Consider the following 25,285-nt stretch of genomic DNA (forward strand, 5'->3'; position numbering starts at 1 on the left):
AGCAAGCTGCTCCAGTGGAAGGTGTCCCTGCCTGTGGCAGGGGTTGGAACTGGATGAGCTTTAGGGTCCCTTCCAACACAAACCAGTCTGTATTCTGTGAACTGGGGTGTCTGTCTTTTTACAGGACCCGTTCAAATAGGAATGGAGGAGATTGTGCTTCCTGGGTCTCAGCCCTGCGCAGAGCAGAGTAACTTGAGCTGTGCTCAGCCGGGACCCGGCGTTGGGCCGGGTGTGAGCTGCCCCCCGCAGTGCCCCCACCGGCTCGAGAGCGAGAGCTCCGCACCCCGCGGCCTGGGCCCCCTGAAGGGGAGCCTGCTCTCGCCGGCGCAGGCTGCACCGGGGCGAGGGGAGCCTCAGCGCCCTCCCTTGTCAGACCCCTCCCTTGTCACCGCAATAAAACCCGATCGCACGATACCCGCTAAGCAGGAGGAGCCCAGACGGGCCGGCGGCAGCGGCGCGGTTCAGGAGCGCATCTCCTGGCGCGTTTCCCCCCACCGAGCCGGAGTGATCGGCACAAATCGTCCTGCCCCGGTCCGGCTCCGGCTGACGGGCGCCGGAGCAGGGGCTCGGGCTCGGTGCCGCAGGCTCCTCCCGCCGCGGGCGGGCACCCTGCGGCCGCTCCGCTGCTCCGGTTGCCGCCGCCCGGCCCAGGCTGCTGGTCGGTCCTGCCGCGGCCGCTCCGGTCGGCTCCGCTCCCTCCGAGGTAGGTGCCTCCCTCGGCCGCGCTCAGCCGCGCTCCGAGGGGTCCCAGCGCTCATTGCCAGCCGCGATAGGAGCGCAGGGTCCCGGGGACGGGCTCCGGGTGGACGCGGGCAAAGGCGGCACCGGCGGTACCAGATCCCGTCCGTGCCGGTGGCTGCGTGAGAGTTCAGTCATGTGCGGTTTCTCTGGGACAGAAGCGATAGGGGAGCGCTCTGTACTGCTGTTACTGCCTGGTCCCGGGTGTTCAGCAGCACCCCCCGCCCTGAGCAGCGCTTAAGCAATAATGAGGTTTAAGAGAAACTGTTTGCGACCCCCTCTGAGCTGCGGTCCCCTTCCGAGGCAGCGCGGTAGTGGCCCATCAGTGATAACGCTAACCCTGCTCGCCTCGCATGTGAAGGTCTGACCCTTACCTCAGTGCTGCTGAGCGCTTTTCCTTGACGGAGAGCACAGCCTTTTCATAAAGCCGTGGCGGTGGCACTCAGGTGGGCACATGTCCTGCCTTCTCCAGGAAGCAGCAGCAGAACGTTGCCCAGCTCTGCTGGGAGTGACCCCTGGGAACCGCCATCAAGGAGGCATTGGCTTTGCAGGAGGTGACCCAAGAGCGGTGGAGAGAGCTGAGCCTGGGCTGAGCACATCATGGGAGCAAACACCTCCAGCAAGTCACCCCCCTTCGATGAAAACGCAGATGGTAAGAGCTCTTCCCAGTCGTTGTCTTGGACTGCAGAGTCCACCAATGCAGAGATGGTGACTCTGAGAGCTGCCACCAGCTCCTGTGACGGAGCTGCAAACACCCAGAGGTTTTGGTTAACCAGAGACAAATCAATGTCTGCTGCAGCAGCATGTCCTTGGTTACCTGCAGAGCTGTGGTCCAGTGTCAGGTGGTCCTTTTGCCTCCTCTCTGTGCAGCTGGGCACTGGCAGAAAGTTGGCAGAGGTTTGGTTTTGAGATGTCTCTGGGATGCTGTGTGGTGCTCTGAAGGCAGTGAGAAAATGCTGTGCCTGTGGAGGTGGGGGAGGTTTGTTCTGGAGACCAAGCACAAGGAGGACGAGTATGAAGCGTGATGGGAAGATAGCTTCAGCAATGCACGTTCCTGTCCCTGCTTTGGGCTTGGTGGGAGGGACACAGGGAAGGACCTGGTCAGCAGAGGTGGAGGGTCCCAGTGGCTACCCCCTGGGCAGCTCTACCCACTGGCACTTGGAGACCAGAATGAGGGCTTGGTTGGCTGGAAAAGGAGAATTCATTGCTGAGAGCAGTGTTGGAGGCCAGTGTCACTGTGCTGCCAAGGGTATAGTCAGTCATTAAAAGATTGTTCCATAAATGTATTTTCTGTTGCATGACTCAGCTTGCTCACTGCCATATGCGTTTTCACCTGGGGCAGTAAATCTTCTCAGGCCAGTGATTTCTTATGAGAGCCATTTCTGTGCTTGGAAGAGGCTTGGTTTCTGCAAACAAAACCTGGCAGCACGTGAAGCCTTTGTGAGCCCTGTGGCAATGGGCACTGGGCTTCCCAAGTGTGAAATGCTGTGGTCAGAGTGTTTGTGTCTTGCTGGGAAGTCGAAGGAAGGACCTAGTCCAGACCATCTCAAGTGGTTCAGTGTTGAGCTGTTGAGTTTCATTGAGCTCAGATGTCACCCTCGCACCCAGCTGCAGTGTCCAGTCTGCTGCAGTTGTGCTTTCATGGCCCTGCCCGAACTTAAAAAGTGTTGGTATGCTTTTTTCTCTGATTAGTTGTATTTTAATATACGGGGGGAGAGAGAAACCCAGCTGAAACGGAGACGTCCCCTATTCACTTTTCCATTTCCTTGGAAAATCTGTGACCAGAGACTGCATCACCTTCAATGTCACAATCTTGTCATTCAGTTAAGAGCCGCTGGGTACAGCAGGAAGCAGGACAACGGCTCCTTTGCTCCATGACACTGTGGGGTCACTTCCTGGGCTGAGGCTGGTGGGGAGCAGCTCCACCTCTTCAGCTGTGTCATGGACAGACTTTTCCTTTGGGACCTAAGTAGGTGTCAACAGCAACAGCGTGAGTGGTGTCAGTGCTCCGGTGCACAGCTCAAATCCCACCTCTGCCCAGCTCGTGCGCATTTTGCCATTCCACCCAGGCGCTGGGTCTGCCTCTCAGAGAACTGTACTTAACCCCCCCCACCAAACCAGCTTGTGGAATATCCGGCAGCTGCAACAGGGTGAAACCTTCTGCAAAACTGGGTCATGAAGGGGTTGACTTGAGGGTGGAAATACCTGGATTTACATTGTGCTGAGTGGACCAGTTTATGCTGTGCGGAGACAGGCACACAACAGGGCCTGTGCTCGCTCGTTGTCCTTATGCTCTCACACAGACACGATGACTCCTGTAGGTTTTTGCAAATCGCTGTTGCTGTAATGTGACTGTTTTCTGTGCACCATAAGTTTTATTTGTCAGGTGACGCCCCCGAGGGGCTCCGTTTGCCTTCGGCTGAAGCGGGATGACAGTAGTATTTTTCTCTTCGTGTTTCCTCCAAGTAGGCACAGTTGTGCATAATAAGCTCATGAGATTAAAAGAAAATATAATGAACAGAAGGTTCAGTGCTCCAAGGCGATCCAGCTCCTGATGCAGTCAGGATGAAACCATGTTAAAGCTGGGGTTTGTTTGTGCTGCTTCTGGGCACAGGGGTGTGGAAAGCATCCTGGGGGATGGCAGCCAGATATCCTCCCCAGCTGGCCAGATCTGTTGGAAGAAGCAGAAATAGATAGTAGGTGAGGGCAATGGCGGTGTGAGATGGGCATATGTCATTCTGTGGCCCTTTGCTGATGTCCTCTCCAGCCCACCATTGGCTGCTCTGCCTTTAAATTGCTCTGGGACTGAGAAGTGCGTTAGATCTGTCTTTGTTTCTTTGCCTGGATCTGCATCAAGTTCAGGTCCCCCACAAGGAGGTACTTACCTTATGATTCCTGATCTGGTGGCAGCACTTGTTTTCCTGAGGCTACAGAGCAGAGAAGGGACAGAGGGCATATCATGAAAATGGGGGAAATGCGTGACAAAGGGCAGGCAAGCCCTACTAGAGCATGCAGTGTTCTGCTGGCTGTACTGGGGTAGGTAGGGATGGGATGACCTGAGCCCTGAAAGCACCAACTTCCACTTGGCAGGTAGAGTTCGGGTTCTTGGCAGGGTTGACTTGTCCCCAGTAAGGATGTGTTCTGGGGGCTGGTTAGGTTCTGCTTTTTTTTTTTTTTTAATCTAGATATTGTTCCTTGAACCTGGGTTTAGAAATACAGCCCCTGCTTCCACAATGGTGTTTCATGCTTATTCAGTTACCCCTTTACAGCAATTCTGTTATCTTCTTTGGCATCTCTTAAACATAATTTGTCTGAGTTGGCATATTGCATGAATCTTCCCTCTGAAGGGCAAACGCTTGGTTTTTTTCATTGTTTTAGATGCCATCAGGCAGTGAAATGAGGCTTGTCAAATCTGTAGATGTGTCTTCAGGATGAAGAGCACATGTTTGGTTCCTGATTTGGGCACCACAAATTTCAGTACTCTCTGGAAGTGAGACTCTGGGTTGGCTCACTTTGAAAACTGGGGATGGTAGGAAAGCTAAAACAGAGGTTAAATGCGATTGTGCCTAGATTGAGAGTTAAATAAAAAGTATGCAAATTAGCTTTCTTGTGACCAGCTCAGCTGTTTATTAAAAGACAAGGACCTTCCCCTGGTGCATTGAAGGGTGTCTCTGTGGTTTGGTCCAGCCAGCAGCAAGACCTTTCCTTAGCTGATGGCTGCTGGGCGCCAGCCTCTTGGAGAAGCATTAGCAGGATCCAGAACATTCAACTCAGTAACCACTGCTATGGTGCCTTATCCAGCAAGCAGCAGCAGCGTTTGAGCCCAGTGCAGTTAAATTGTGTTTGCTGTACACTAATTTGATTTGCTGTTTCTCTGGATCTATTTATTGCCTGAGATGAAACACAGGCAGCTTCATCCTGGCTGATCAGAAACACTTGATATGCAGGGTCCTTCAGATTGGCCCTTACAGAACATACTCTCTCGCTGTGCAGATGCCCAGCTCCCAGCTCCATCCCCTGCCGGAGGCCAGGAGGTGAAATGCACATTCACATTTCTCCCTCTTGTTCCAATGTGTGGTCTGCAAAACTGCTGCTCTTCTGTCTCCCTTCTGAGCAGAATCAACCATTCTGGATGCTGTGTGGCAACAGAGCTTTGCCCACGTCGCTGTGTTTCTCTTGATCAATTTTCAAACAGCTGTCTAGAATACCACAGGGAGAAGAAGATCCAGCTGCCCATCGATGTCTTCACCTGGTATAAGTGTCTGATGGACTCAACTTGTTTGCATTTGGTTTCATCAAGAACAAGATGAGGCTTTCATGTTTAATAGGCAGGGCAGAGTGGAAACATTCACTGATGGTTCCTTGCCTGACCTGCTGTTGACAAAGGCTGACCCAGGAAACTTTGGTACCTGAGCTGCAAAGAGAAAAAGCCAGGTTTAAAACAGCACCTGGATCTCCAAAAGCCACAGGGTATCCCTCGTTTTTCTCAGCTCTTACGAAGAAAAAGTAGAAATCATGTAATATCATCAAACATTTGCTCCGCTCTTTAATATGTGAATGTTTGCTCTTTCTTGCAGTCACCTTTGACCATTTTGAGATATTGCGAGCTATTGGGAAGGGCAGCTTCGGAAAAGTAAGTATTTTGTGAACTAATCACCGGTCGGACAGCTGGGAACGTAATAGATTGAGAAATGGGTGAATTAGAGGCTCATGTGAGAGTAAAGAAAGAAACCCCCGCATTGGCAATGAGCTTTGACCAGAGCTTCAACTCCTGGTAATCAAGAGGGAAACAGAGCCTAATTCCTCATCCACACCATAGCCACCATCTCTATTATAGGAGATTAAAATGAGAAACCAACAAATCAAATGAGCTGACTTTCAGTATGTTTCTGGATAAGCATTTTCTGAGGTTTCCTATCAAACCAACACTGAACACCATGATGCAGCTTTAATAAAGAGCTACAGTCGACATGAAAGACCTGCCAATTTTAAGAGGGCATTTCTTTGAAACTCAGAGTTTGCTGTTAAGCATCAGGTTATGGTCACGCATTTTATTTTAATGCTGTTAAGGAATTGCCCACTTGCACACGCCAACAGAGTTCTAGAAAGTCATTTGCCGCCTCCCGTAAAGGCATGCTCTGCCAGGAATGGGGTATGTGCTTTAGGTACAGAGCGTGACAGAAATCTCTAGACAGATTTACTTGGGGGTTGACAGAAACTTTGCATCCCAAACTCAAAGTGTGATGGAAACAAATCTGGAAAACTGGTCTGTTTTGTTTTCCTCAGACAAGCCCCGAGTCTTCCCTTGAACCAAGGTTTCTTTCAGGAACTGATGAAATACAACTAAAGAAAGATTAAAATTCAAACCCCAATAGCCTCAAACAAAGCTCAAGGCTCATTGTGAGCTGAATGAAACTTACCAAGAAGGTGCTGCTCCCCAGTTTCTAACCTGAAGCTTTGTGATGGAAAGGACTTGTTCGAACAGTAACTGATGTGGGAAGGACAGACATGACCAAGATTATTCAGTGCTGTTAAATAAAACGTTGACTTGTGTGCAGTTCCCTGTCTCCTGTCTTTGTGGTGACAAATTCCTTCCCCTCACCTTCCCACCAGCAACGTTTCTTTGGCTGAAAACTGGGTGAGAAATCTACTTGCAAGCTCCAGTATTGCAGTGTCAGTGCATGGAGCTGTGACTTGGCGGCGTGGACTTTGCTAAAGCCCCTGGAGAACACTCATGTGACTGTTTTACCTGCCTAAATCTGCTGAGAACTCATCTCTGCTTTATCTCCCTATCTGCTCACTTAGGTCTGCGTTGTGCAGAAGAACGACACCAAGAAGATGTACGCCATGAAATATATGAATAAACAAAAGTGCGTGGAGCGTAATGAAGTGAGAAACGTTTTCAAGGAGCTGCAGATTATGCAGGGCCTGGAACACCCCTTCCTAGTTAATTTATGGTAAGATACTGTTCCTTTGCTTGCTGCCTAAGTCAGTGTGGTCAGTTAGAGATGTCTTTGAGACCCGACTTGCACATTTCTGTGCTCTGGACAAGGCGCGTCCTGCACCATGGGTCAGTCCCATGAGGCTCCTCAGCTGTTCCACTGACTGGGGCTCTGTTCTTAGAGTAATCTCATTTAGTTAAACAAGAAATTATCTCCCCTGACCCCCCAGACAAGCACAGGAGACTTTATTCATGTGTTCCCTTGTGGTTTCTTCCTAAGCAGGCATTGCTTGTGACCATGACCCAGTGTTATTTAATTGTGCTCTTTACAACAAGCAGCAGCTCCCAGGACCATGCAGTAAGAGCACAGGGTCATTAGCCAAGCAGTACTTTCTTCTCATCACCTCCTGATTCTGATTTTGTGATTTATTTTGTGCTTGAAACAGCCTTCCTTAATACCTTATTGATATTTGACTGAGCTTCTGCTAATCAGCAAAGATAAAAGCAATTTATCAGTGAATTTACTGACAGACAAATAATACCATTCAAATTCTATTGCAGAAACCCAAATAGCTATTAGGGAAATGTGTGCGTAAAAGAGCCTCCTTCCTTCAAGAGTACCTGGTAAATGCAATGTACACGCTCTGGTGATAGTCCTTTTTCAACCATTAGCAATGGGATTGACCATCTGAGTGATAAAAGACGCACTAATTCTTCCCCCTCTGTTTGATTCAGCATGTTTTGCTGCAGTAGGGCAGTAGAAAGGAATTTTAAATAACTCTATTAGTGTTACTCTGCCAGGTTATTTTTGTTAGGAGACCAGTAATATTTCACGTGGTGTGGTCTCATACAGCGCATGACACAGTGGCAAATACACTGTAGTTACAGGATCACTCTGGGGTGGTCTGTAATTACATTTATTGGATATTGGATTTATTTTTAGAAGGAGGTAGAACTTATCAATGCCAAACACAAAATGTAAGGCTAAACCACACTGAAGATCACAGATCTTTAAATAACTTAGTGTTCCTTTCTGCAGCCTCCTGAAACCTGAATGCCCTTTGGTCAGCTCTCATGATTTTGATAGTATGGCCATTCAGTGTTGTTCTAACCAGGGTACGAATGAGAACCATGCAGACCTCCCAGAGCCTTGGACATAGCTCCAAACCTTGCACTCTTGCTTGAACAAGCAGTTCCAGGCAAAACAGAGCAGCTGAGAACTAAACAACATATGGGTAGAACTTCATAGAGCAAATCAGCTGAATTTCCCCACTTTCATGTTGCTCCTGGCTTAGGGGTGCCCTTAGCATTTCCTTAGCTTTCCTGCACTCTGAATGGTACCTGCACTATAAGCTTTGTGTGGAGTAATACTTTGTTTCTCTGATGCTGCTCATCACATGAAGATGCTCATGCATTGTGAGAGGAAATCTGTGAGAAAAAAGCTCATAGCTGGTTGCTGCCTCAGAGGGACACTTGGTGAACAGTTGCATCAAGTGAGGTCACTTAGAGAGGAACATCAGAGAGCAGCAGCTGCATCCCCTGTTGTGTGAAGCCAATGGTTTTATTGACTGTTATGGATCTGAAGCTAAATTATGGTCATCTCAGGTATGCCAGTAGGAGCTTACTTGCAACAGGAAATGGAGCATGGAAAGGTCATGAAATAATTATTTCCCAATTGAAAAAGTTCCAAGAAATTATGAGTATTCGCAGGGGTACCATATGTCTCATTATAACCTGCCTTTTTTCAATATACTTGAACCATGCTTACACCATTCTAGGTACTCATTCCAGGATGAAGAAGATATGTTTATGGTGGTAGACCTGCTGCTTGGAGGGGACCTGCGATACCACCTCCAGCAGAACGTGCGGTTCCAAGAAGGTACCGTGAAGCTCTTCATCTGCGAGCTGGTGCTGGCCCTCGACTATCTTCAGAGCAGGCACATCATCCACAGGTCAGCTGGGGACATCAGAGGTGGGCTGGTGCTCATAGGCTGCGTGTTTCTATGTAAAACACCATGTTTCCCAGTGAAATGAGCTGTAGCTCATTAATATCTGTTCTGGTCAGGGGTGGGTAGGCATCAGCATTCAGAATTCCCCTGCTATCGCACTCATAGACAAGGAATGAGACCAAACATTGCAGTTCTCTGTAAGAGGTTAATCCCTTTCTGGAAATGATGAGAGTTTCTTTTTGGTCACCAAGATTTTCATGGCCAGTGAAAGAGTATTTGAGCTCTTTCCACACACTGGGAGACCTACAGAGTAACAGAGCAGGTAGAGCTTTTCCCTGCTTGGAGAGGCAGGGTCAGCTCCGGATGGATGGATGGATGTGCAACTGCTTCCTGCTGGGGAATTGGGCCATGCAAACCTCAGGGGTCCTCCATAGTTTTGACTTAGTGGCTGCTAACACAGGGTGTGAAGAGGAAGGGAGCAGCAGGGGGTTAGTAAAGTAGGGAAGAAGATTATCCCATTTAAAATTATCACTTTAGAAGCGCATTCCTGTGAGGTGAAAAGACAAAGCATGGTACACGCTATAAAATGATCCTGGTTCTCAGGGAAGGAACACACTGTGGAAGGGCAGATGAAGACTGAGGCTTCTTCATGTCCGTGGCATTTGGCTGCTGTTTCAAGCTGTGGAAGAGGGAGGCTGCCAGGCGCTGTGCAGAGCCCAGGCACCAGCGGGGTTTTGCTGTGTGCACCGAAGCCGGCCCTGCTTGGGGCAGCTCCTGCTTTCTCAGGAGTCCCATGTCCCGTGCTGCTGGTTCGCTCTGTACCTGCGCAGATCTCTACCCTGATGCACCCGATTCCAGGGACGTCGTGCTGGCACCTGCTCACCCGCACCAAATAATGCATGAGCATGAATTACACACCGTGAACTGCAGCCTCGGTGTCTCTGTCCTGGGCAGTGAGGGGTAAATCCTGCTGCTGGCTTGGCCTGAACTGTATGAGTGGGGCAGAGGCATGAGGAAGAACAGAGAAGAAATCCTTCTCTATTAGTAACACATTACAACTAGTAGTACTGTTTATAGGGCTGAAGGGCTAGAGGCTCAATGTTGTAAGAATAAGTCTGAAGGATGATGAAGATAATGATGATCACCATAATGATGAAGGACACGACAGCTACAGGAGCACAGCGTGCCTGGGGCTGCAGTCCCCGTTCCAAGCTGTAAACATAGGTGAGGAAAAGCTAAAGTTCAGGCTGCAGTGTGTACTTCAAGCACCTCTACATGTTTAAGGCGAATCAAGCACAACAAAACATGTATGGCAGTTGGTCAAATTTGCAAATGATTTAATTAACACTGTAGTGCAAGTTGTTTAATTACCACTGTAACCCAGTGGGACAGGGGTAGATTGATAAAGTGACTGTGCTGAGTCAATTGAGCTACAACGTCTGTAATGAGGAGAGAGGCAAGTGTTTGCTTGTTTTGTCTGAACAAAGCTGTGCAGAGACAGCAAACACAGACCGATGGTTGGAATTATATCCCACACGCATGCAGAAGAGTGGGAAATGTTTCTTTGTTTTTCCAGGGCAGGAAATGGCATAATTAGTTTATAAAACCCAATTATACAAATAGTCAATAAACAAAACTATCCCTGTTCGTTGTTTGCATCATGGGAAGGATCTCGCTGTGCTGGTGCAACTCCATAGGCTTCGCACCAGACTGAGATCAGAAAAGGCCCCAGTAGAAAGAAAAACAATAATAATTAAGAAAAGCTTGAAAGCTGGATTAGAAACAAAAACCTTTGTGGGTCATTTCAAAACGTCAAACACGCTTCTCTATCAGGGGATTCAAAGAATCCATTTTTTCCAAACTCTGTTTGCTGAAACATTTCCTAAAGCTGTTGCTTAAGTCGGTGTTTTCTCCCAAGTGGGGCATCCCCATTTTTCACGGTCAGATATGGAGCTTCCTTCCCTCTGGGCTGTTTGGCCCTAACCTGGGTCAGATATGGAGCTTCCTTCCCTCTGGGCTGTTTGGCTCTAACCTGAGGCAGTTTTGCTGCACTGACAGTGAAAACCAGCTGCATACCTGAGGCCACTCTTGATAAAGACTCTGGTCCCTGTGCTTACCTGTGTGCTGGGGGTGGCACAAGGAAGGGGGCTGGTATTTAGAGCCCACTGGAGCAGTTTTGGTGAGAAGATACCAGAGAACAGAAAGCCATTACACGACGCTGAGATGTCTTTTCCTGGTTCCGGGTGGGTGAGTTCAAATTCTCTCAGTGACTGCATTCTTAAAGAGAAGATCCTAAACCTGCTCATTTCCTTCCTCTGGGCTGGCGGGGCACCAGGGCAGTGCAGGGTCTGCATCTGCCCCATGCATGGTGCTCAGCTGCCAGGTGCCTGAGAGCAGGTGAATGGGGGCTGATGTAATGAGCTCATTAAAACCAGGTAATGTCTTGTAAAGTCACTCAGGTGGATACAGTAGATGTATCAGGTGTACGCTTTGTCCCTTCGAGGGAAAGCATTGCAATAGGTATTATTACTTTGGGTTTTGTTTGCTGGTTGTTTTTAACTCAGGAACAAAACCTATGGGGACCTATGTGTTTCTAAACAAATATGTTGAAATAATTGCATTTTTATTTAGTAAATGGGGAACATACAGTACTGAAAGAGATTATGAAGTTAACAGGAGAAGAAAGAGAAAAAGAAACTCCAATATTGTCAGTGGACTGCCTGAGTGCTGCTAGTCCAAACCACAGCAGTCATCACAGCCGTAGCCCTGAATCATCCCTCTGCTTCTGCTTTTTCATTAGTCGTTCTCTTATGCCCGACTCAATCCCTGCAGCAAAATCAGAGCTGAAGAGCCCCAGCAAAGACACCTTCTCAGGCACAATGTCTCTGGAACTGAGTCCCTCTGAAGCCTGGGCTTTCCTAAAGCATCTGCAGCCATGTTCCATGTCACTTCTCTAGGCTAATGGCTGTCTCTCCTCTGCCTTTTCTCTTAGAGACATCAAGCCTGACAACATTTTACTGGATGAGCATGGTAAGTGTCACTTGCTTTGTGGTTGTGCACATGCAGAAAAGCCAAGTCAGAACCAGGACATCCAAGGTGAAGTCCAGTTTGTCAATTTTCCTCACTTTGTGTTGCTCAGTCTCAGCTCAGACAGGACCAGGACCATCCTTTCATGCTTTGGTTGCTGTCTTTTGCTTTTTGAGTGGCAGCATCTTGTACCTTCAGGGCACTGGGCACCCTGTGATGCAGTGATGTTTATGAGGGTACCTCAGAGTTTCACCCACACCTCAGACTGACTGACCTGACGGTGTCCCAGGACCAACACTTTGTGTGCCTGCGGTCAGTTGCCTCTCAGACCTTATTTTAAGACCTTCATGGCTCTTGCTTTAAACTTTCTCAAAATATAATCATTTGAATGGAAATGCTCATGTAATTGCAGGCTGGGTGTGATGTAGGCTCACAAATAGAATCAATTATGGATGAACAGATAATCCCTTTCAGGTATTCAGATTCAGGTATTTTCTTTTTCCTTGAGCATTTGACATTGGGAGGGAGCCCCAAAGAGGATTTGAAGCAGGGGGTATTAGAGATGTTGTTCTATTTTTCCCTTCAGTCTTAGTTTAGAAATGTCATCGCTTCAGAGGCTGTAATGGAGAGGCTGAAGCTCCCGAGGAGAGGCTATGGCTGCCGCGTGTGACCAGGGTTGCCTGGCAGCGCCCGAGCCCGGGCTCTACCCCTCTCGCCTCCGCGCTGGCTCATGATTTATGGAGGAGCAGTCAGCAGAGCTGCTCCCGCTGCTGCCCGTGCACGGACCCGTGCGGACCCGGCCCCCCCTGCGGGGTCCTGCTCAGCCCGGTGCGGGGCCGCCTGCGGTCAGCCCCAGCCGCGAGTGCTCTGGGGTGATCTGTCACCATGCCCCTAGAGCCTCTGTGCCCCATAGGACAGGGGCGACAGGCCACCCGGGAGGGATCTGGGAGCACTAGAACCGCAGAAACATAGGTCAGCATTCCCAAAGAGAGGGAAAACAGAGGCTTGTCTTTGCAGTAGCATTCAGCTCAGCAGGATGTAACCTGCAAACTTCTGTAATGACACTGCAATTTAGGCTGATTTTGCGCTTATTCCCTGCTCACTGTGATGTTTTAACTGTCTGCTGCAGAGGTTTCAGTTATTTGGTGTGGATTTACCCCTGACTTCAGTGTCCTTCTGACTATGACTTACAGTATTTCTCTTCATCCATAGCAGCAAAGATGCATCTTCTCACGCATACAGAAAGCTTTGTGTACACACGATTCAATTTTTTTCTTGTCCCCACAGCAGCTGTTATTGTGACATTTTTATCTACAGTTAGCCTAGATTGTGCTTGTTTTCCAGCATCTCTTTCCCCATGGAGCAGAGCTGCAGCTCCCCATTCTCTCTCTTCAGCGTTCACCAGGCTTTTACAACTGATGTTTTGTGATCACAAAACACATGCTATCTGCCAACATCAGTTCTTTATAATGTTCTTGATTGAGACTGGTCCCCAGGGAGTATTTAAGCACCTGAAGACCTTCAGCAATCAGACTTCAGTCCTTCATTTTTAGACTCTTCTTGCCCCCTAACTCTGTCCTTTGGCTCTTCCTCCTTTCCATGTGAAGTACCTCTCCACCTGTGACTCCTGTGTCATGAACTTGGCACACACCTCATGCCTTTGCCTTTGTCACCATTTGGTGACATTCTGTATTAGCATAGCAATTTCAGCTAAGAAATTAAAGTGAGGCATAAATAAAGTGGAATAGTGGGCAACTGTCTTTCTGTGCAATAAATAAAGCAATTGTTCAACATCAGCAATTGGGATCGGGTCCCACAGTGAAAAACCCTCAGCTGCTGACTACCTTCAGCGGTCATTCCAAGCACAAAGTGACTTCCTCCTGTAATGAGCAGTTGATTTGGCTCAGTGACAGCACAGCTCACCTGGGAATAAAAGAATATAACAGATGGCAGTTTCCAAGAATTGTGGCTATTTCATCAGCAGGTTTTGGCCATGTCACTTGCCTAATAAAGTTGAAGAAAAGCTCAGTTTTATCTCTACTAAAACTGAGAGGGGCTTTCTTTTGCCGGAGCCCTATAGTGCCTTTGCTCAGTATTATTTCTTGAGGGCAGTGCTAAAATGGATGAGTTCCTGCCAGTGCAGGCACTGCATGCACAACCCATTTGCTCTCATCTAAGGATGTTACAGTACAGTTTGTCCAAAAGACTCCATACTCCACAGCTCCTAATGTCTCTGTTTTCACATTCTTTAAAATATTACCTTAGTTGAATCTGCAGAAGTTTTGTATTTTTTGTTGAAAAGATGATCTGGAAAGATGAAGGAATTATGTAGTAAGAGGTGCTGACTATGATAAGAAAGTTCTTTGCCTTAATGCAGAACCACAGGCATGGTCCAAAAGCTTCAGAACAGATAGAATGAGCTTAGGAAGGATGCAGTGGCTGGAGCACAGCTCTGGCTGCGCTCAGAGGTGCTGAACACTCGGGAAAACATGAGCCTTAAGCCCTGGCTCTGAACGCCAGCAGAGGCACCCATCGCATCCCTAAACCCACCCGCTCCCCAGCGCCGCGGGGGCTGTTCGCCTGCTCGCACCGTCGGCAGCCTTCCTGCTCTGCCCCAGCGGCTTGGTTTGGTCATTTCCCAAGTGAGCTGGTTCATACACCTGTGATTTATTTGAAGTTAATAGCTTAAAAGAGACATCCAGAGAAAGGCATGTTTGTGCTTGGAATAGCAAATTCTTTACAAGTCTTTGTGATTCATCTTTATGAAAACAGTCCCCCACATTGTGGAATGAGAGCTAGAGATGAAAGAAAACAATGCAAGGACAGAGAGGACACATCCAGACAGGACAGTTGTGTATCATTCTTTCCTCTCAAGTACTCCCTAGTGATTGCTACCTGCTCTTTAGCAGCAGACACAGTTTAAGCAACAAGGAGGGACACGTGCCCTGACAGCTCCATCAGATACCATGTGAGAGGTGAGCCCTGACAGCGTTTTTAGGTGAAATCATGAATTTAACTTTTATTCCCCACATTTTTCCCAGCTAGATCAGGTATTTGCAGCAGAGAAACTTGTATCACTATTCTTGAATAACACATGTATAAGCACAAACCTAAAGATTTACTTAAAATGCTTCATAGCATCCAGAAGAGACAACAGGAGTTCATTGCCAAAGCATCAACTTTCAGACACATAAAGGTGATCTTATTCTATTTACCTCATGAACTAAAACCAGTGAATTTCTAGCTGTTGAAGCTAACAACTGAGGGCAGTGTTGCAGCATCTTAGTCAGTAGAAGCCACTTTAATTTGATCTCTGTGGTTAGAGGAAATGACCAATTCAGCCACCCTCTGTTATTGCAGAGGAAGGCAGTGACTCTGCAAAACAGGTACAAAAGACCTGATGTTTTGATAATGAGCCCCCCTTTGTCAGGGTGAGCAAGTTCAGTGCCTGGGAGGATGATGAGGTCTGGAAGAACAAACCACCTGCATCTAATCAGAAGAATTGGGCTGAACTAACCCACAAGTTTCAGTGAAGTGAAGCCAGCCTTATACTGATCTCCTGCACTGTTCTGCATGATTGCTATGCTCACTGATACGAGTTTAGGGAATAAGGAATAATAAATTGAAGTGCTTGGAAAAAATAAGTGGAAGTAGAAGAGCAGGCGAGAACTAGGTGGAAGCATTTCCCTTCTCATCCCTGCAGATCACACCCACCTCGTATTTCCTTTCCTGTTTCCAGGTAGCGGTGACAGCAGAAACCGTTCCTACACCCAGTGGAGGGTTTGATGATGTTTGAATTTCTTGCACAAGGCTCTTTTGCTTGGAGCAAAAGCATCTGTCCCATTCCAGAGACATCCTCTAAAGATGAGAGTGGAGAGTGCTTAGTACCTGGGAACCCCAAAGGGCAGTAGAGAGCAAAAAAAAAAAAACTCAAGGATTTCCCCCCCCCCCAAAAAAAAAAAACTATGATGGAATTTTTTCTTTGGGAGAAGGTCAGTTCTCTTTCCCCCCAGATTTAGAAAGCCTCAAACCAATCATCATTTAACAGCTTCTTGGAGAACTCCATTGTTTTGCTCCCCAGAAGGCAGCTAAGGGGATATTTGATGTAACCAGACACATCTGTGAGCTGCCTCCTGCAAGCTGAAATACACCAGCCCTTCCACCAAAATATTTTGCTCCTGGAAAGTCTTTTCCATGGAGTATTTTATGTAAAGGTTGATTCAAAGCTGTTTATCCTGTGAAATTCAATCAAGTAAGACGTTAACCTCTATCTTTCAGGACACGTGCACATCACTGATTTCAATATTGCCACAATGCTGACTAAAGAAATACAAGTCACCACCATCGCTGGCACAAAGCCGTACATGGGTAAGAACCACTGACAATTTTGGGTGTTCTTCAGTTGCCATTTTATGGCCTTCGTTTGGCAGCTGTGGTGGGAAACAGGTCAAGTCCTTTTTGGTGAGAGTTCAAACTCTCTTTTCCCCCCAGTATGTAGCAAAATGCACTTGTTGGAAGTGAGAAAAAAGCTCAAGAGGTGCTGCAGGGCAACATGACAGGAATCCCTCCCCAGTAACACACTGATGCAGCTGGAAAACATGCATACATCTACTGATTGCATGACCAAAGCAATCCGCTAACACAGATTTTAGAGCCACTGTTCCATACTGTACAGCATGGTTTTGATTACAACAGAAGACAGTTGCACTTGTGAGATCTCAGAGCATTTCACAAGCAGCAGTCAAGCCATGTAATGATGGTGGAATGCTGTTGCTGCCCTTGCAAAGGAAAATGAAGCACAGAGGCTGATGTTTGGTCCCTCAGTACACCAGCACAAGTCTTACGCTGCTGCATCACTAGTGATAATTTGAAGTTTTATATAAACCAGCTGCTTTAAAAACTAGCATTACCCTGGTCAGACCAAGCGGTGGAAGTAGGACTTGGTGATTCCCTAAGCCACAGCATCGCTTGGCATGCAGGGAGGACCCATGTTCTAGTGTCAGGCTGCCGCAGTGGAGAGCATTGCTAGCACCAGGGAGAGACGAGAGCCGCTTTAGCTCTAACCTCTACCCCCAGGACAGCAGCAGGACAGGAGGGCAATCCTGGGGCAAACTGACTGGAGCGGGTGGGTGCCTCCAGGGCAGCCTTCAGCCAGCTGCAGGAACAGTTTTCATAAGCAAATCAGCACACACGGAGCGCTTGCTCCCAGTGCAGACCTTATCTTCCTGGGACTCCAAATGCGCATTTTTCTCTTCCACTTTTTGAGAGGAATACAGAAAACTGACTTACAGTCACTTACTGTCTGAATTAGCAAAGCAGCCGACTTTAAATCAGCAAGAGCCCCACTTAATACTTTTTACACAAGCACAGTTAATAAGCATAAAGCAAAATAACACTGACGTACCTGGGAGGAATCAGGGCTGGAGAAGGCAGGTAACAGGCCAGAGAGGAATATTCTGAGCTGAGGCCGAAAGAAGCTGTGCAAACACAACACAGAATGGTCTCTGTAACTGTAAAGTGAAGTTTTCTAACTAAAGCAAAAGCACTCAAAACCATCTCTATACAGCACAACTCCTCCCACAGAAGTTACACACTTCCATATGCAGCAACACTGCCTCTGAGAGCCAAGTAACAGAGAACACAGCCCCCTTACAGCTACTACATAGCTGAATCCCTCAAAGCAATCTCCCAGGAATCCCCTTTTTATCCAGTGACCAAGCTGCCCTCCCACCTTTGCATCACAGGTGCAATCCTTTTAAAAAGGAAACGTACCCATGAAGGCTTTGCTCTTGGTCTGGGGTTTTTTAGATCAGTTCTTGCCCCCAGCTCACATCAAAATCCTATTGAATTTTTTTCCCCTTACTGTCAAAAGGGAAATTTATTGGCTAAAAACCCATTTCATTCTGTGCCTCCACCCCCTCTGTGTTAGCAGGCACAGAGGAGCCAGAACGCTGGCTTTGAACACAGTGGAAGACGTTCCATCCTGGGCCAGTCACACACGGGCTCAGTCAGCAGGGTCACGGTTTCAAGGTGTATCTGTTCCCATGGCAGGCAAGCACCTGGGCTAGGCTGGCGCGCTGGGCGCTGGGTCAGGCTGGCTCACACCGGGGCAGTGCTCGGTGCCAGGCAGGACTCGGGGCCTGCGGGAGCAGCAGGAGCAGCGGCGGCACGGCACACGGCAGGGTGGGAGATCCGGGGCTTTGCACCCATGGGTGTCAGCTCTTCCCTCCACACTGAGGCACCTTGGTGTGGGATGTCTCTGCACTGCGAGGCCAGCACAGCAGCAGAGGCACCTGACATGACTGGAGGATGAATTGCTGCAAGGACACGTGTGCGTTCTGATCCAGGTCCACCTCCGCGGTGTTTCGTGCAGGACTGAGCCACCAGCGCTGCCACTGTTTTGAACTAAAAAGCAGCAAAGGTCTGGTGAAGGGAAATGTGCAAATTTGTGTCCTGGTAGAAGAGCAGGGCTGCTCCCTGGGGCACACCCCAAGCGTTCTGGTGCCTCACCTGCCACTGCAGCAAGGCAAACTTTCCTTTTTCTGTGTTCTGCAGCACCTGAGATGTTTAACTCCACAAAACCCACCGGCTACTCCTTCGCTGTGGACTGGTGGTCACTGGGGATCACGGCCTATGAGCTGCTCCGGACCCGGGTATTGTGCATGCAGCTCCTGTCCCCATCCATCCATCCATCCCTCCATCCATCCCTTTCCTTAAACACTCTGTTGGAAAGGTTAATGCTTTAGAACAGGGATGAAAGGCCCAAGGCAAATTCCAGGAAACAGAACCATGTCTTCACCAGGGTTCTTGTGATGACAGCTAAGAGCTCAGAGGAACTGTCGCGATACAGAATAGCATGTCACAACAGCTCCCTGCTGCACTCAAGGGCCTCTGAGTTGATGTAAGCTGGGTAAGGCAAACAAGCAACAACTCTTCAAGTCTGGCTGCAGTATAATTTACTTTGAGCTCCCATCCTGCAGGAAAAAAACACTTGGAAAACAAATCTCATTGCTGTTGTAATAAGATCGAGCAGTTCGAGCAAAAGCAAGCTGCAACATGTAAATTAATAGAGAACAATCCCTGCCTGCCATATCAGTGCTCTGCTGCTAACTCCGGTAGGGCTGGGAGCTGTGTAGGCAGATGATGAGATTTGTGGTTTGGAAGTGCTGTGTAAAAAAAGAGGGACAGAATTATTCAAATTGCATTCTTCTAAGCAAAAGGTGTTTAAAATCGTGTGAGGATAGGAAACTGCTTTGAGTACAGCTACGTAGAATAAGCTTTTAAGAAACGCTGTCATCAGTCTTTGCAGAATGCTTTACAAAATGCCTTGATTAATATATTTTAAAGAACAGATTCTCAACTGGTGAGTGATCAAGTTAGTGAACATTAAGGGGACACGGTTGTCTGACCTGCTGGGTAATGGAGGCGGTGTGCCCCTGTGAACATATTAACATAACACTTGAGTTTTCCATCTGTAATGTTAAGTGAATGGCAGGACTGTTCATCACATTGATTTTTGACTTGATGGCGCTGTTTCCAGGGATGGGAGCGGAAGTGCCGGTCTGGGTCTTGCCTCCCACCTGTCCTGCTGCTCAACTATCTGGTTGCGGTCACAGTTCTTGCTGACATTATTATTCTGTTTATTTCAACTGCGCTGCGATCACACAGGGGGAGGCTTTCAATGGGAGGATGGGGAGTCTACAAGGAGGCTTCATTTGAAGCTTCTTTGCTCTAAAAAGGATTTCCGCAGGGGTCTGAAAACCCAGATAAATTAAAATGCTTTCTTGGTGGCACTTTTCCCAGAGGCCGTACCACATTCGCTCCAACACTTCCACAGATGAAATTGCTCACGTGTTCAGGACGGCCACAGTGATGTACCCTGCGGCGTGGTCCACGGACATGGTGTCGCTCATCAAAAAGGTGAGGGCAGCGTGGGAGCGGAGGGCTCAGGGCTGCCTGTGTCTGGGCACTGAGCCCCTCATTGTGCTTTGTAGCCTTCGCAGTCATTGCAAACTGTGTCCAGACCCAGTGCTGATGACCTCCAGGTGGTAAATGTCCAGCTTCTCATGCTGCAGCTGCACTAATATAGTTACCAGCTGGCAGTGCTGCATCCCGGACTGATAGGGGGGGAGTCTGTGCTGACAGGCAAGGCTGCTGCTAATGTGGTTCCTCTAAGGACACAGGCAGACTTTGCTTTCACTGTTTCTCCTATAACTTTGTCTCTCTGGAATGACATACCATAGAAATAGATATTAATATATGTGTCAATAAATCTGGCACAAACCCCTGCCTTTTTTGTTTAAAAAACCCCACATTTTTCCCAGTATTTAAAAGATTTCAAGAAGTGCTGGTACTGTTGAAATCCTTTGGTGCCATGTGCTTTATGCACCACTGCAACTATTTTTTAATAAAGCTGCTATCAAATTTGCTTCAGAATCATTACTGGAACCATTGTGAAGCTGGAATCATGTCTGAAGTGAAGCCACATCTTCAATAAACAAAACTATGGCTTGACAGTGTCAGACACTTTGCTTACAGGGGCAGCAAAGCTGGAATAGTGAACACTGCGTAACAGCACTAGCTGCAAGTTTTGGAAAGTATGTAAATAGCTTTCTAATTTTCACATGCAGGCCATGAAGTAGCATTACTGCAGCTTGCATCTGGCCTTTGTTCCAAATGTTTTCTACAAATATTTTGTCATCTCTAACGAAATGCTCTCAAACTTCTTCACGAAAATGAGACCTCAGTTCTTTGCTGAGACAGAACCATGGCATATTTTCCAAGAACAGAATTGAAGAATATCTCCATTTGCTTAAAATTAAATGGAGCTAATATTTTATCAGGCCTAGCAGTAATACGGGGTATTTACTGCAGATGTCCTCTGTGTCGTTATGTTGGAAGCATTTGCCCAGCCCATGACACACCACAAGCCGTACAGGCTCCCATGTGAATGAATAATGCAATGTCTCAGTTATTCAGATTTCCAAGTGCCCCATGGCAGCGGGTTCAGCAGCCAGATGTGCTAGACGTGAGCCAGCTGTGCTTCCGTCTCAGCTGTATTTGTTACCGTTCAAGGCAAGCTCTCGCTTGCAGCAGAGCTGCATTGCGGGTGCTGGGACCGGAGCACCAGGCTCTGCAGAGGGCACGAACTGCAGGGACAGGAGCACGGCACTGGCTGCCTGACCCAGCACAGGACAGGGGCTGGGGGCTCCTCACCCACCCCTTCCTGGGGGCTTGGATCATCTGGGTTTCCTGCCACATCTTTGGAGTGCGTATTATCAGGAGTTTATGAAACCGAGACCTTGAACAGAGACAAACCTCAATTATTTCCTTCCACACAAGTAATTCCTAGGGCAAAATAAGCTGTGTGAATGCATTATTTCACATGGGAATTACACTTATGAATATTCCATTACTAAAGTGAGAAAACAGAGGATGTTTACAGGCACAGTATTAAATTGGGGACAGAAAGGCATGACTTTAACTCCCCATTCTGAAACCTTTTTAACCTTGGACAAACTGTTTCATGTTAGTGCACTGCCTCATTGCCTGAAATGGGGATAAAAGTTGTTCACAAAAACAAGAGTTAAAGGCTGTGAGCCCCTCGCACACGCTGGTGAAGGGTATCTGAGCCAGAACAAGAGAGGAGGCACCAGTCAAAGCGGCAGCGTTAACGCAGTGTCACCGGTGCTGTGTGTCCTGAGCCCATCCAGCGGAGTGTCTGAGTGTCAACTGGGGTGGGAGTGGGCAGCTGGACCCCAGCACTATCCCTGATCTCACATCTCAGGGTCTCACTCTCTCACCTCTTCTGTTTAATTCTCGCTGCAGTTGCTTGAGCTGAACCCTGAGAAGCGCTTTTCTCAGCTGAAAGATATCCAGGGCTTCCCGTACCTGTCAGACGTGGACTGGGACGCTGTTCTCCAGAAAAGGATAATGCCAGAATTCATCCCCACGGTAAGGAACTGGACTTTTATAGGTGTTACAGCTGCAGCCTGTCCTCGCGCCAGGCACCAGCTCATGGGAGTTCTTGCAGATTTCCACAGGAGCATCAGATGTCACAAGGGATAGGGGAAAGAGAGGCACGGGCAGGATTTCCACTTTCCTGTGTAATAAGGAGTAATGGGGACCAGCTACAACGTGCGGGTGCCCCAGACCTGATCTGCTCTGTTTATAATATTCCCAGAGTTTCTGGATGCAGAACTGGTCCGAGCAGGTGAAAGCACACACTGACAGCGCTCGTGAGCAACCTGCGCTGAGCAGCCTTTCTTAGCTGCTTTGGACCTGCTCTGGAAAGGCAAAGACCAATCACCAGGCACAGGCTCCTGAGCAGCCTGGAGATCACCCCCCGGTTCAGGACAATTGTTTTTTCCTGTAATGGCTCTCCCGAACAAGCCCGTTCTTTGTAGTGAAATAACAAGTGCAGTGCGTTAGAGTTTCTGATCCTTTTTTAACTGGATTGAAAGCACAGAAGTAACATAACCCTTATGGAAAACAATCAGACTGTGGGTGCAACGTTACTCTGGTTTTCAGCCAAACAAAAGTTGGGCTAAACTACGCACATTTGTTACGTGCATGTGTTTTCCCCCTCTGTAGCTGGTTTTCCCTGTGGCGGGTGCACATGCATTGCTTTAAAGGCAGGTCTGCAGGCTGCTGCTGCACTCCTCCCCAGCACAGACACACCATCCCTCACTTCAAAGCAGCTGAAAGGCAGAGCAGAAGCAGGGAGCACGAAGCGGTTGATTGTCAGCCCTCGGCATTGTCCCTGGGCTGAAGGGATGATGGAACGCGGTAGCAGTGCAGCGGGTGCCCTGCGTGTGCAGAACTGTGGGTTCAGCTCAGTTTTGCACAATTCAGCTCCTGGAGGCAGTCCAGAGACTCTTCAAGACAGGCTCTGATCACTTCAGGGCACCTCTCCCCTATCCAGAAAGGCAGACTGAACTGTGACCCAACCTTCGAACTGGAAGAAATGATCCTAGAATCCAAACCCCTTCACAAGAAAAAGAAGCGCTTGGCTAAGAAGGAGAAAGACACCAGCAGAAGCAATTCCTCCCAGGTGAGAGCGAGCAGGTACAAGCATGTGGTCAAGAAGTCTCTCATTTTCCAGTTAAGCTGATTGCCATCCAGCAAGATCACAGCAAACTATAAATGGACCATTTTTTTCCCTTGTGATAAACTTTATTCCCAAAACTCTTCCACATCTTCCCTCTGGTGGAAGGCAGCCCGTGTACACATGGGTTTTGTATGAGGAGAGTCTGAATGCCCTTCTCCCCACTGCAGTGCTAAAGATGCTTTTTATACCTAAATGCTTTTTATACCTAAAGATAAATATATTCATACTTAGCTGCTTTTTATACCTGAGGATACCTGTATCGCCTTGGAATTCTCCTTGTAATGTTGCTCTGTGTCAGCTGTGAATCTGTTCCTCATCTCTCTATTTTCTATTTGATTGTGAAAGGCCTGCCACCTGCAGAAGCACCTGGAGATGCTCCAGAGGGACTTCATTGTTTTCAACAGAGAAAAGTAAGTACTGGTGCAGAGGCAGCACAGGAGATCCTGTTCTTGCCAAAGCCTTTGACAGACCTGGCTTTGGGCTCTTGGTAAACGCCGCCCATGGGGTGGAGGCGCCGGGTACTGCGGGCCTGCAAGGACCCACGTGGCATTTCTGTGTGCGAGGTCCCAGCCTGCGCTGACCGCCCCATCTGTGCGGGTAGGTGCTCAGTGCAGGGGCTTGGGGCTGCACGGGCTGCAGGGCTCAGTGCAGCCCCTTGGGAAGGCACAGGAACTGGATGCTCCCAGGCAGCCACGTCATGGTGCAGGCCGTGGCACTGCCCGGGCTTTCCCCCACAGCAAAACCATCCCTTTCTCTCCCTAAGGGCAAGACACCACCACAATGACATCCAGGGGACCCTGACGCTGGCAAAGAGCAAAGGCACGTACAAGGAGGGCAACCAGAACAACAACCTCTGAGCACACCCCCACACCTTCACCATGCTGGACACCACTGCTGCCAGGACCCTGCGAATGCCTGGTGCCAGGTGGGAGTTGGGGCACCCACTCCCTCTGCTTCCACCCTACAGCCAGTGGATCCTGGGCATGGGGGGAGAGGCTGTGGGTGCTGCCCCTGTGACTTGCCACAGTCAGTTAGACTGAGATCCTGCTATTTTGCCTGTCTTGGTGGCAGGAATGCGACTGTGTGAAATGGATAAGACACTCTTCATTCACACTTTGGGTTGGCTTGCCAGCATCACAGCCCTTGGTGTTGCCAGCAGCATGACCGACGGGCCACACGTGCATTGCCTGTAGAAGTGTCATCACTCGTATCGCTCCTGGTGACAGCAGTGTGGGTCCAGGCTCTGTGGAGGTCAGAACACCTACATCCTCACAGCCAGTTGCTCTCAATGAAGGAGAGCTCACTCTCAGCTGCAGGGTCTCCACTGAAGGGTGGCCTTTGCTTACAGACAACTCCTGTGAGCACCCCGTGTGTGGGCACAGAGGGCTGGAAGTGATGATCAGCTGGGAGGAGGCAGTGAAGGTTTCCAATCCGTCTCCCCCTCTCCATGCTGGTTCCTGTGCTCATTCCTCACAGATCAGGTCTGGTGTGCCGGCTGTCAGAGCACGCAGGCAGGGGTGGAAATGAAGAGGCAATAACCAGGCACTGGCAAATCACCAGCATCCAGATGCTTTTCCAGGTCAGCCTGAAAAACCCATTCACCATCACATGAAACTGCTGCAACTCACTGACTCTGATGGGGTTCAGCTTCCAACACCAGAGGTGAATTTGAATGTGCATTTTTATTCTCTTTACTATTTAAATCATGCTGGATTCAAGCAGCTACTATTTGCAGCAGCTGTACTCCTGGTGCTGTCATTGCCAGGACTGAGAATGGCCAAGCATTTCTATTATGGTAATGCTGGGAAAGATGCTGTTATTTAAATGCTTTGGGGCAGACCTGAGGTTTCACCTCCTGATTTGCCATTTTTCCTATTTTCAGCAATATAATGAATGCATGGGGAACCATTTGCCTCCCATTTACCCAAAGGTGTTCTTTGTCTCCCCTGTGCTTTCCTCTCATTCTGGCTAAACCTGATCAACTACAAAAAAAAATCTGAATAAAACCAACAGCATATGAAAGGCTCAGAAGCCAGTGTTACTTCTGAGGTCATTCGCACAGCAAGGCAGAAAGGGCAGAAAGCACGCCTGCATCCAGGGCAGGACATCACCCATCTGTGCAACTGACCACAGCATCCTGTCTGCCTGTTCCGCCTCTCCTGTGGCACACAGCACTGAGCAGCTCAGCCGTAGCTCCTCCCCAGAAATCAGCGCCCGTTAAGTGTCTTCACTTTGTGGTCCCTCCAGTGGTGGTGGTGTGTCCTGGAGTGGGGCAATCCTGGGGATCCCCTGCCCCACTCCCTCTGTGCTGGGAGCTCTGGTGCTTGCCTGTGAGCCTCCACCCTGATGGCTCCAGCCCCTCAGGACATTCTGCACTGATCTCACCCACAGCAATCTCTAACAGAGATGTGAGTGGCATGGGATGTCATTGTAGGTCTTGATGTTAATAGGCAGGGTACAGGGAGGATGCTGGCACAGCAATGAAAGCGCCTCCTCAGGGTCAAGGGGTCTTGTTCTGGC

General features: G+C 48.7%; 1 protein-coding gene and 1 long non-coding RNA gene across 4 annotated transcripts; one reads left to right on the forward strand and one right to left on the reverse strand.

The window, feature by feature from the left end:
- Nucleotides 1-664: 664 nt before the first annotated feature.
- On the forward strand, nt 665-23,645 carry STK32A (serine/threonine kinase 32A). Its single transcript, XM_065690229.1, has 13 exons — nt 665-703; nt 1,211-1,390; nt 5,316-5,371; nt 6,544-6,695; nt 8,458-8,631; nt 11,621-11,658; nt 15,934-16,023; nt 18,211-18,308; nt 19,459-19,575; nt 21,484-21,609; nt 22,580-22,708; nt 23,111-23,175; nt 23,529-23,645. The coding sequence occupies exons 2-13, from the start codon at nt 1,339-1,341 to the stop codon at nt 23,620-23,622; spliced, it is 1,191 nt and encodes a 396-aa protein (XP_065546301.1). The 5' UTR covers nt 665-703; nt 1,211-1,338; the 3' UTR covers nt 23,623-23,645.
- On the reverse strand, nt 8,117-17,360 carry LOC136019728 (uncharacterized). 3 transcript variants are annotated; one of them, XR_010615020.1, is made up of 4 exons: nt 17,060-17,240; nt 15,370-15,513; nt 10,661-13,578; nt 8,117-10,612 (listed from the first exon to the last, which is right to left on the reverse strand). It is a non-coding gene; the product is annotated as an uncharacterized LOC136019728 (long non-coding RNA). The 3 variants fall into 3 exon arrangements; XR_010615021.1 differs by lacking the exon at nt 8,117-10,612 and adding an exon at nt 17,309-17,360 and having other exon boundaries at nt 12,652-13,578; nt 17,060-17,132; XR_010615019.1 differs by lacking the exon at nt 8,117-10,612 and adding an exon at nt 17,250-17,326 and having other exon boundaries at nt 12,652-13,578; nt 17,060-17,132.
- Nucleotides 23,646-25,285: the final 1,640 nt, after the last annotated feature.

The sequence above is a fragment of the Lathamus discolor genome, chromosome 10 (genome assembly GCF_037157495.1).
Source record: "Lathamus discolor isolate bLatDis1 chromosome 10, bLatDis1.hap1, whole genome shotgun sequence".
NCBI classification, from domain to species: Eukaryota; Metazoa; Chordata; class Aves; order Psittaciformes; family Psittacidae; genus Lathamus; species Lathamus discolor.

Bases quoted from the DNA above. Each gene is read 5' to 3' on its own strand.
- STK32A (XM_065690229.1), top strand. From the start codon at position 1,339: ATGGGAGCAAACACCTCCAGCAAGTCACCCCCCTTCGATGAAAACGCA. The intron at 22,709-23,110 runs GTGAGAGCGAGC...TGATTGTGAAAG, and splicing joins GCAGAAGCAATTCCTCCCAG to GCCTGCCACCTGCAGAAGCA. The intron at 23,176-23,528 runs GTAAGTACTGGT...TCTCTCCCTAAG, and splicing joins ATTGTTTTCAACAGAGAAAA to GGCAAGACACCACCACAATG.